The 12,366-nt window shown below is 44.6% G+C and overlaps 1 protein-coding gene across 1 annotated transcript; it reads right to left on the bottom strand.

Moving 5' to 3' along the window:
- Window positions 1-5,331: 5,331 nt before the first annotated feature.
- Window positions 5,332-5,723, bottom strand: LOC307048437 (large ribosomal subunit protein mL42-like; the record flags this gene model as incomplete). The annotated part of the gene is given in 2 exon segments (XM_079697520.1): window positions 5,332-5,363; window positions 5,366-5,723. Coding segments are annotated over 2 exon segments (390 nt in total).
- Window positions 5,724-12,366: the final 6,643 nt, after the last annotated feature.

Here is a 12,366-nt window from a genome sequence, read left to right as displayed (position 1 = left end):
TCCTTGGGTTTATCCTACCTGGGACCCTCTGTGCTTCCTGGACTTGGGTGGCTATTTCCTTTCCCATGTTAGGGAAGTTTTTGACTATAATCTATTCAAATATTTTCTCAGGTCTTTTCTCTCTCTCTTCTCCTTCTTGGACCCCTATAATGCAAATGTTGTTGTGTTTAATGTTATCCCAGAGGTCTCTTAGGCTGTCTTCATTTCTTTTCATTCTTTTTTCTTTATTGTGTTCCACAGCAGTGAATTCCAGCATTCTGTCTTCCAGGTCACTTATCTGTTCTTCTGCCTCAGTCATTCTTCTATGGATGCCTTCTAGTGTATTTTTCATTTCAGTTTTTGTATTGTTCATCTCTGTTTGTTCTTTATTTATTTACTTATTTTTTTCCGTTACGTGGGCCTCTCACTGTTGTGGCCTCTCCTGTTGTGGAGCACAGGCTCCGGACGCACAGGCTCAGCAGCCATGGCTCACGGGCCCTGCCGCTCCGTGGCATGTGGGATCCTCCCGGACCAGGGCACAAACCCTCATCCCCTGCATCGGCAGGCGGACTCTCAACCACTGCGCCACCAGAGAAGCCCTCTGTTTGTTCTTTAATTCTTCTAGGTCTTTGTTAAACATTTCTTGCATCTTCTCAGTCTTTGCCTCCATTCTTTTTCTGAGGGATCATCTTCACTATCATTATTCTGAATTCTTTTTCTGGAAGGTTGCCTATATCCACTTCACTTAGTTGTTTTTCTGTGGTTTTATCTTGTTCCTTCATCTGGTACATAGCCCTCTGCCTTTTCATCTCATCTATCTTTCTGTGAATATGGTTTTTGTTCCACAGGCTGCAGGATTGTAATTCTTCTTGCTTCTGCTATCTGCCCTCTGGTGGATGAGGCTATCTAAGAGGCTTGTGCAAGTTTCCTGATAGGAGAGACTGGTGGTGGGTGAGCTGGCTATTGCTTTGGTGGGCACAGCTCAGTAAAATTTTAATCCACTTGTCTGCTGATGGATGGGGCTGGGTTCCATCTCTGTTGGTTGTTTGGCCTGAGGCAACCCAACACTGGAGCCTACCCGGTCTCTTTGGTGGGGCTAATGGCAGACTCTGGTAGGGCTCAAGCCAAGCAGTACTTCTCAGAACTTCTGCTGCCAGTGTCCTTGTTCTCATGGTAAGACACAGCCAGCCCCTGCCTCTGCAGGAGACCCTCCAACGCTGGCAGGTAGGTCTGGTTCAGTCTCCTATGGGGTCACTGCTCCTTCCCCTGGGTCCTGATGCTCACACTACTTTGTGTGTGCCCTCCAAGAGTGCAGTCTCTGTTTCCCCCAGTCTTGTCGAAGTCCTGCAATCAAATCCCACTATCCTTCAAAGTCTGATTTTCTAGGAATTCCTCCTCCGTTGCCAGACCCCCAGCGTCAGAAGCCTGATGTGGGGCTCAGAACCTTTTCTCCAGCGGGTGGGCTTCTGTGGTATAAGTGTTCTCCAGTTTGTGAGTCACCCACCCAGCAGTTATGGGATTTAATTTTATTGTGATTGCCGCCCCTCCTACCATCTCATTGAGGCTTCTCCTTTGTCTTTGGATGTGGGGTATCTTTTTTGGTGAGTTCCAGTGTCTTCCTGTCGATGATTGTTCAGCAGTTAGTTGTGATTCTGGTTTTCTTGCAAGAGGGAGTGAGAGCCCGTCCTTCTACTCTGCCATCTTGAACCAATCTCTTGGTCTCTACTTTTTTTTTTTTTTTTTTTTTTTATAAATTTATTTATTTATTTATTTATTTATTTATGCTGTGTTGGGTCTTCGCTTCTGTGCAAGGGCTTTCTCTAGTTGCGGCGAGCGGGGGCCACTCTTCATCGCGGTGCGCAGGCCTCTCACCGTCGTGGCCTCTCTGGTTGCGGAGCACAGGCTCCAGACGCGCAGGCTCAGTAGCTGTGGCGCACGGGCTTAGTTGCTCCGCGGCATGTGGGATCTTCCCAGACCAGGGCTCGAACCCGTGTCCCCTGCATTGGCAGGCAGATTCTCAACCACTGTGCCACCAGGGAAGCCCTGGTCTCTACTTTTTAATGTCACTTATCTTATGATTTAAAATCAGTTTTATCAGATCAGTAAATAATAGTCCATGAGTCTACACTACAGTTCAAGGGAGGTTGAGATGCAAGCCTCTGGTATTTTTTATCTTCTATAGTGAGAAGCAGGCTCTACCTATCTGTGGTTGGATGAACTTTCTCCCCTAAAAAGAAACATAGAAAGAGGCTTGGATACTGGACAGCCAAAAAGATGATAAACATCCACTGCCCTGTGTGAACATACTGAGTTCATGATACATGCCTAGAACGGAGTGCTTAGGGAAGAATGCTTCTTACCCACTCCTTCTTCCTTGTAGAGAAAGCCATTAGTATAACCCTCCTGGGTCTTCCCCCCTTCATACCTCCTGGAGGAAGAAATACGACTTACATTATTGATGAGTTTGAGAGAGAACATGAGTGTGTGGAGCTCTGTGTCTTCCTCTTTCCTTTCCCTTTGGGAGTACACGTTCACATCTGCTTTGTGCACCAAGTTTTATAAGAACAGATGTCACATGGGGAGATGTGTATATTCCTTGCAATGTCTATAAATGGATGGATAAAACTAGTGTTCACTATTATGTCTGCAGCTCTAAGACATAGTCTCCAATAACAGCTCTACAGTAGGAAAGATGAAAATTTATTCTTTGGCATACTTCTCAACTGGTTCATGAGTCAGGGATGAAAAGGAGGCCCCTCAACCCACTAATATTTTTTATTGTTCTGCAGCTAAATGTGACCTAGCCTCTGACCCTGGAGGGCTCTCACTCTAGTGGGAGAGGGATACATAGCAGATCTTTATAATATACCATGACCCCTGGGTCAACGTTTGACTGTGTCACTCCTTAGGACAGTCATACTCCAGAGCCTTTAGAATGCAAAACTATAGACTGTACCCTTTAGGTGATTGTCCACCTGGCTTTTTCCTATTTAAAAGTGAGACGAGTAAAATTTGCAGTCAGGTAAAAAGGAACTATTAGAATGGGACTGCTTCAGTTTCCCTTTGTTACAGTAAACAGATTAACTTGCTTTACCCTAATTCCCCAAGTGGGGGTTGGAGGGCCAGCATCTGATCAGAAGCTCTGAGATTCCTGCCCCTGTCTCTTTCCTTTCCCTAGTCATTCGAGCATCTCAGAGATTTACAGACTGAGGTGGAGAGGCCCTCTGAGTTCATTCAGTCCAACACCTCCCTTTTCAGATGGGGAAACTGAGACCCAGAAAGAAGAAGGGGATTTTCCAGGGCCAAACAGAGGGCAGATGGCAGAGCTGGGATCAGCACCCAGGGTCATGGTCGAGCCAGGTTGGGATGGAGTGTTAGTGACAACAAGCAGCCTTCACTCCTGACCATGGGAAGTGAAGTGAAGCTCTTGGAGTCTAGAAGACCCCTCCTGCCATCCTCCTGGCCCACTGTACCACACACACATTTAGGACAGGGATCTCAGCTTCCCTTCCCTGCGCTGGGATGTGAGGAGTTTATGGAAGGAACCTGAAGTCAGACCTCAGTTCTCATGCTGTGGTCTGGCTAGTACTGCCCAGAGAAGTGCTCTGGGAATAAAGAGAGCTGAGAAACCAGCGTTGCAAATAAATAAATGAAATGAAATAATGTGACATGGCGTAAAATAAAATAGATGCCTTTGCCCTCAACAGGGGGCCACTTTCTGGAGGGACTTTCTCCTTTCTCTCTCCATTCACCCATCTCTCCTGCCTCCAAGCTCAGCAGACCCTTACTCCCCATACTTTCCCTCGATCGCATCTCCACCACCTCCTTTTCCTCCCCACCCCTGCCTAGGCACTCCTGTTCTCCTGCAGGATGGACTTCTGACAAACCCAGGTGACTGCCTTCTCTGTGGGTTGTTAACTGGTCAGCAAATATAATCTTTAATCAAACAAATTTTCAACGATTTTATCGCATAACCACATTCAGGTAACATCACTAGAATTCTAAACAGAAAGAAGAAAGAGTTGACCCCCAGCTCCACCACCACCAAATCAAATGGCTTTGGCCCGCCTGAGTTTGCTTCGGTTCTTGTCCTGACATTAAACAGATAGCTACCATTTTTTACACCTTCCTATATGCCAGGCATACTGAGAAGCACTTCAAGCAATATAAACCTGGAAGTATTTTATTTCCCAGAATCCCCTTTTTTTGCCTATCCAGAATCCCTTTTAATAATAAGAAGAATTAACATTTATTGAGAACATACTATGTGCCAGACACTATGCTCTCTTTTCATCCTCATGACCCAGTTTGTGTGTGCTTTCCTAACCCCACCAACATTCTCCAAATGGAGAACTGTGGCCCAAGGAAGTTCAGTGGCCCGTCCAAGGTCCCTAGGGTAGTTAGTTTCTTCCTCTGTCAAAGGTGAGAATGTCCTAGTTATTACTTCCCCATTTGGGTTTCCAGGGGACAGTTGGGGTTTGGCTATGAGTTCCTTTGTTCTAATTGCCTTTGTGGCTTTGGTGTTTTCAGGTGTAATTCCCAGACAGCCTTGAGTGAAGGATGCCCTTGTTTCCTGTTATTCCAAACATCACAAGGGCAGACAGTGGAATCCAAACAAGGGTTACAGGATGAGGAGATATTTTCACTGATACACAGAACAAATGGGAATCCAGCCAGGGGCAGCTGGACAGAACTTTTGGAGAAGAGCTCCCTGTAGTACTGCCGTAGCACCAGCCCTTCTGGGAAAGTGAAAGAGGCCAGGCCAAGAGTGGCCTGGGCTGCTGTGTTGTCTTGGTGGAGGTTCTGTTTGTGTTCAGGAACAAAAATCATCTCAGACTACCCCAGGCACAATTTGTTGGGAGGATGTAAGGGTATCTCATTGAACCCTAAATCAGCTGGGCCTGGGGAAAGCCTGAAGTCAGGAAGTAGAGCCATCAGAGAACTTCCAGAAGTTTCTCTCTCATCTCTACTTCAACTTTCCTCTTCCTCCTAAACAGATATCTCTGCTTCTATGCTCTCATGGCTGACGAAGCCACCTCATCCTAAGGGAACTCCCGGCTGAACTAAACCAAAGGTCAGCTTTGGAGGCGGCAGAAGCTCCACCCTCCCTGCTCTAGTTTACCCCATCCCACCACTCCCACCACCAACCACATCTGCTCAAGGTCCTTTCCCAGTACTGGTCTTTTTTTTTTTTATGAGAAGACATTTTATTATTTTACTATATAACGTATTAGTGAATATACCCAATTGTATTTTCTCAAATGGCAAATGAGATGCAGGATAACATTTCTCTTTGATTCCTGAAAACCTCAATATCATCTGTCTTTTGGAGGATTCAGTTTCCTATGACATCTATGATACTGTCCACAAGGATACCAACGGTGCTTAGTAGTAAAGAACATTTTGCTAAGTTGGTCTATCATGGGTCCTTGCTCTAAGTGTTCACCTTTTTCTTCTAATCTGGTTTTCAGCACTAGATCATGTGTTTCTTCATTATTCTGCACAGGATCTGGCCGAGGGATAGGTTTTGTGTGTTCATACGGAATGTCCACAGAAGGGTGATAGCATACTATTGTCCTGCCATCAGATGTCAAAGCAAGCTCTACTTTGCAATTATAGTCATCTGGAAGAGAATAATACGTAGTTTTATGACAAGCACAATATAAGGCTCCATTTTGAATTGGAAATAAATGTTTCAAGATAGTTCTGCTTGATATAGCCCATTTTACTGCTGCCAATGCCATGGTGAATCAAGATGCTTATCAGGTGGTATGAAAGGTGATTTGAAGAGAAACTGCTTTTAAAATCTGCTTCTCAACCCAGGTCCCCCCACTACTGGTTTTGATGCTCCCCCTGCCCATCCACCAGGATCCACTGAGGGAGCTCAGAGGGAGGAGAAACCACCATCTTCCTTCCTTGGGGACTTCTGAGGAATCCTGCTCCATATGTTCCCTGTCTATGTTGTGAGCCTGCAGGATGCTCTGCTTGGGGATGGATGGGTTTCTCCACCATTCTGGAGAGGGAAGCAAATATTCTCTCGCTCAGGAGGAGAAGCAAAGAGTGCCACTGTTCCATGGCTGAAGAGGGCTTGCAGGCTGGGCTGTAAGGAACCAGGGATCCTGGTTTCTCAGTGTCCCCTTTCCTGTTGGCTTGCAGATCTCATTATTTAGACGGTCTCCTTTTTAGACAATTTGTACAAGGCCTGTTAGACATCATTCTATTCCCTCATTCAAGCCACAGCTATTCTGAGCAGGGCACAGGGTACAGAGGCAAAGGAGTCCGGGCACCTGCCCTTGGGAGGCTCATGGTAGGTGGGAGTGACCAGCCCATGAAAAGAGGAGTGATCCAGACGTCCTCTTGTTTCTCCTGCTAGCAGGTCACACTTCCTTTTAATGCATAAGCAGCAATAAACTGAACCCTCAGTCTGCAAGACTTCAGGAAATCCGGTCTCTTACAGAGCGCCCTTTCCCAAGGATCTCTGAGAATTCTTACATATGCCACCAATTCATATGGTTGTCACTTATCACCTTTGTCTGCTCCACTGGACCCCCGATCTGGAGCCCCAGCCCTGGGAGACCTGCTCTCCCCAGGCTCCTGTTTGTCTAACGAGGGCTTGTTCCCAGGGACTCCCAAGCTCCCTTCTCTCCTCTGTACTCTCTCCCTACATGATTTCATCCAGTCTCACGGTTTTTAAATATCATCTATTTGCCTATGAGTTTACAAATCTCTATCACCACCACTGACTTCTCTCCCCAGCTCCAGACTCTTGTATCCAATTGCCTATTTGTCATCTTCACTTGAAGGTCAAACAGGCAATTGAAACAACTTAGCCGAAACAAACTCCTGATTTCCTGCCCTGCTCTGCCTGCCCCAAAACCAGCTCCCCTCCAAGTATCTCCATTTTAGGCAATGTTTCAGTACATAGCAGGACACCATCCACTTAGTTGCTCAATCTACAAACCTGAAAATCGTTCCTGATTCTTCTCTTTGCTCCCCCACCGCCCCCCACAGCTAGCCCTGTGGAAGCCACATCAGAACCCATCCTGAATCTGCCCGCTTCTCTCCATCTCTATCGGTGGGCTCCTAGATCACGTGGCCATTGTCTCTCACCTAGATGATGGCAATGGCATCCCGACTTGCTTCTCTGCTTTCACGCCTGCCCCCTGCAATCTAGTTTCCACACAGAATCCAGAGTGAGCTTTTAAAAATACAAACTCGTCACATCACTCTCCTGCTTAAGCCTTTCCATAGCTTCCCATCACATTTAGAATAAAAATTTAATGTTTAACTCTGACCTACAGTGTCCTCCCTGAGCTGGCCCTGCCTGCCTCACTGCCATCCTCAGGTGTCGCACACACAACTGTCTTTCTTCCTCTTTCTCTCTCTCTCCCTTTCAGCCACACTTGGCCTTCTCTCTGTTCATCAGAAGGGCCAGGCCCACCTCTACCCAAGGGCTTTTGCAATAACTGTTCCCTTTACCTAGTAAGCTCTACCCCATCTTGGAAGGGGTGTGTGTGTGTGTGTGTGTGTGTGTGTGTGTGTGTGTGCGTGTATTTTTACTAATCATAAGTTAATGCTAGAATACTAATCACTTTACATATGAGTCACCACCATAGGAACTTTTTACCTGAGACAAAACAATTTTCCTAGGCCACCTAGAAGCTCTGTTCTCCCATCCTATTTTCTTAGCAGATAATATGACTTGGAACTTAAAACAAAAAGAAACACTTTGAAGTCTTTCCAACAATGGGGGGGGGGAAAGGACAATAACTTTGTAAGAAGAAGAACAAAAAGGAGGTAGAAGAGGAAGAGAAAACAAAATAGAATTTAAGACCAAATTATTAAGTGAGATTAAACAAATCATGTTGAAACAATAAAAGTTATATTACTAGAGCAACAAAACACACCAAACATAGCTTTTACAAAGATAAAGAGAAGTTGCCAGAAGCACAATGGTAGTTTTCATTTATTCATCCAACAAGTGATAGCCTACTATGTGCTCAACTGTTAGGGAATAAGTGTTAGGGAATAAGAATAAGGCTGTTAGGGAATAAGAATAATCATTCTAAGTGTTAGGGAATAAGCAGTAAACAAAATATAAAACCCCTGAGCTGTGGAGAGAAAAGACACTTTTTAAAGTAAATATATAGTATGTATTATAATAATGAGTTCTAGGGAGAAAAATAAAGCAATAAAGGGGATTAGAGAGAAGCAGGGGTGGGGAGGGAGCTGCAATTTTAAATAGGGTGGACCAGGAAGACCTCTCCAAGGAGGTGATATTTGAGCACATTTGCATATGAAGCTCCCTGGAGAAGGGCACTCTAGGCAGAAGGAAGAGCAAGTGCAAAGGCCCTGGAGTGGGGCTTCCCTGGTGGCGCAGTGGTTGAGAGTCCACCTGCCGATGCAGGGGACACAGGTTCGTGCCCCAGTCCGGGAAGATCCCACATGCCACGGAGCGGCTGGGCCCGTGAGCCATGGCCGCTGAGCCTGCGCGTCTGGAGCCTGTGCTCCGCAACGGGAGAGGCCACAGCAGTGAGAGGCCCGCATACCGCAAAAAAAAAAAAAAAAAAGCCCTGGAGTGGGAGCTTGCCTGGCCTGTTAGAAGAAAAGCAGGAAGCCAAGGAGACTGAGGGGGGATAATCCAGGAGAATTTGTAGAAGATGAGGTCAGAGAGGTCGTTGTAAGGACTTTGGCTACTCTGAGTGAGATGCAGGGTCATTACAGGGTTTTCATAAGAAGAGTGACATAATCTGACTTATACTATTAAAGAATCATTGAGGCTGCTATGTTGAGACCAGAATGGCTAGCACTCTCAGTGGGTGAGACCAGAGCATAAAAACAAGCAAGGAGATATTGTAGTAACTCAGGTGAGTGGTCATGTTGGCTTGGACCACCATGGAGAAAAACATGGATAGATTCTGGATGTGTTTTGAAGACAGAACTTAAAACATTAACTGATGGGTTTCATGTGGGATGTGGGAGAAAGAGAAATCAAGGATGATGCCAAGACTGTAGGAGAATGGGTTTAGGAAAATTAGGAATTTGACTTTGGAAATGTTAAGTTTAAAATGACTATTAGAGGGGCAGAGTCAAGATGGTGGTGTGGGAAGACGCAAAGTTCATGTCTCCCCACAACTAGGGCACCCTTGGGACGCTGGTGGGGGACTTCAACGCCCAACGTGATGAGAGGAACTCCCAAGTGAACTGGTAGGACGTGGGGGGACTGAGGGGGAGGAGAAGTAGAGGCCAGAGAGGACTGACGCCCCTGAGGGGCAGCTGAGAGGTGGGAGGTGTTCCCACACCTGGATGGACCCTTGGGGGCTCAGATCAGGGAGGAGCATGCCCAGCGTATCCCCTACCCAATCAGCAGAGAAGTCTGCCCAGCTCTCGGGCCAGGTCCTATGCCTTCAGAGGCCCCCTCTGGGCCACGTGGGTCCTGGGGCCATAGGAGGGAGGCGGGGTGGGGAGAATAGAAGGGCCCTCCAGGACCAGAGGAGCAGGCAGGAAAGTAGCAGAGGGCATTGGCCCTGCCTACTCGAGCCCAGGAAACCTACTGAGCTCCCAGATGGGGTCCCCTGCCCTCTGAGACCAGAGGTGGGAGGCATGCCTGGGCCCCTTCTGTTCCATTGAGCCTAAGCCCCACCCTCCACACACCTCAGGGCCTTTTCCAGCCCTGTGGGTCCTAAACGTAGGCCCCACCCACCACCTAACCCCCACCCCTGCTTAGGTCCCGCCCTCCATAGCCAAAGCCTTTTCCACCTTTTTTTTTTTCTCCTCCTCTTTTTTACTATTGTGGTTCTGTTTCACCTTCTGGTTGTTGTTTCAACTATATTTTAATTTTTATATTCTTTCTAACATATCTGTTAGTTTCCTAGTCTAATTTTATTTTTTACTTTGTTATTGTTCTCCCCCTTTTTCCTTTCTGCTACTCCATGCAGCTTGCAGGATCTTGGTTCATGAGCTGGGGGTCAGGCCGAAGCTCCTGCAGTGGGAGCTCCGAGTCTGAACCACTGGACTAAGAGAGAACCTCAGACCCCACTGAATATTCATCGGAATGAGGTTTCCCGGAGGCCTCATCCCAGCACCAAGACCCAGCTCTACCCAACAGCCTACAAACTCCAGTGTTGGAAGGCCAAACAACCAGTAAGACAGGAACACAATCCCACTCATAAAAAAAAAAAAAGAGAGAGAGAGAGACAGCAAAAGAATATGTCACAGATGAAGAAGCAAGGTAAAAACCTACAAGACCAAATAAATGAGGAAGAAATAGGCAATCTAACTGAAAAAGAATTCATAATAATGATACTAAAGATGATCCAGAATCTCAGAAATAGAATGTAGGCACAGATTGAGAAAATACAAGAAATGTTTAGCAAAGATCTAGAAGAACTAAAGAACAAACAGAGATGAACAACACAGTAACTGAAATGAAAAATACACTAGAAGGAATCAAAAGCAGAATAACTGAGGCAGAATAACGAATAAGTGAGCTGGAAGACAGAATGGTGGAAATAACTGCTGAGAAGCAGAATAAAGAAAAAAAGAATGAAAAGAATTGAAGACGATCTCAGAGACCTCTGGGACAACACTAAATGCACCAACATTCAAATTATAGTGGTCCCAGAGAAGAGGAAAAGAAAGGGTCTGAGAAAATATTTGAAGAGATTATAGTGGAAAACTTCCCTAACATAGGAAAGAAAATAGTACCCAAGTCCAGGAAGCACAGAGAGTCCCATCCAGGATAAACACCAGGAGGAACACACCAAGACATGTATTAATCAAACTAACCAAAATTAAATTCAAAGAAAAAACATTAAAAACAAGGGAAAAACAAAAAATAACATACAAAGGAAACCCCATAGGGTTATCAGCTGACTTTTCAGCAGAAACTCTGCAGGCCATAAGGGAGTGGCAGGATATACTTAAAGTGATGAAAGAGAAAAACCTACAACCAAGATTACTCTACCCAGCAAGGATCTCATTCAGATTTGACGGAGAAATCAAAAGCTTTTCAGATGAGCAAAAGCTAAGAGAATTCAGCACCACCAAACCAGCTTTACAACAAATGCTAAAGAAACTTCTTTAGATCGGAAACATAAGAAAAGAAAAACACCCACAAAAACAAACTCAAAACAATTAAGAAAATAGTAATAGGAACATACACATCTATAATAACCTTGAACGTAAATGGATTAAATGCCCCAACCAAAAGACACAGACTGGCTAAATGGATACAAAAACAAGACCCATATATATGCTGTCTACAAGAGACCCACTTCAGATCTAGAGCACATACAGACTGAAAGTGGAGTGGAAAAAGATATTCTGTGCAAATCGAAATCAAAAGAAAGCTGGAGTAGCAATACTTGTATCAGATAAAATAGACTTTAAAACAAAGACTGTTACAAGAGATAAGGAAGGACACTACATAATGATCAAGGGATCAATCCAAGAAGAAGATATAACAATTATAAATGTTTATGCACCCAACATAGGAGCACCTCAGTACATAAGGCAAATGCTAACAACCATGAAAGGGGAAATCGACAGGACCACGATAATAGTAGGGGACTTTGACACCTCACTTACACCAATGGACAGATCATCTAAACAGAAAATAAATAAGGAAGCACAAGCTTTAAATGACACAGTAGACCAGATAGATTTAATTGATATTTATAGAGCATTCTACCCAGAAGTGGCAGAATACACTTTCTTCTCAAGGGCATATGGAACATTCACCAGGATAGATCACATCTTGGGTCACAAATCAAGCCTCGGAAAATTTAAGAAAATTGAAATCGTATCAAGCATCTTTTCTGACCACAACACTATGAGACTGGAAATCAATTACAGGAAAAAAAGCTGTAAAAAACATAAATACATGGAGGCTAAACAGTGCACTGCTAAATAACCAAGAGATCACTGAAGAAATCAAAGAAGAAAATTAAAAACTACATAGAAACAAAAGACAATGAAAACACGACAACCCAAAACCTATGGGATGCAGCAAAAGCAGTTCTGAGAGGGAAGTTTATAGCAGTTCAATCTCACCTCAAGAAAATAGAAAAACTCAAATAAACAATCTAACCCTCCATCTAAAGCAACTAGAGAAAGAACAAAGAAAACCCAAAGTCAGTATAAGGAAAGAAATCATAAAGATCAGAGCAGAAATAAATGAAATAGAAATGAAGAAAACAGTAGCAAAGATCAATAAAACTAAAAGCTGTTCTTTAAGAAGATAAACAAAATTGATAAACCCTTAGCCAGACTCATCAAGAAAAAAAGGGAGAGAACTCAGATCAATAAAATTAGAAATGAAAAAGGAGAAATCACAACTGACATCACAGAAATATAAAGGATTATAAGAGATTACTACAAACAACC

This window comes from Hyperoodon ampullatus (assembly GCF_949752795.1).
Source record: "Hyperoodon ampullatus genome assembly, chromosome: 2".
Lineage (NCBI taxonomy): Eukaryota > Metazoa > Chordata > Mammalia > Artiodactyla > Ziphiidae > Hyperoodon > Hyperoodon ampullatus.
This window is presented reverse-complemented; position numbering and strand designations above follow the sequence as displayed.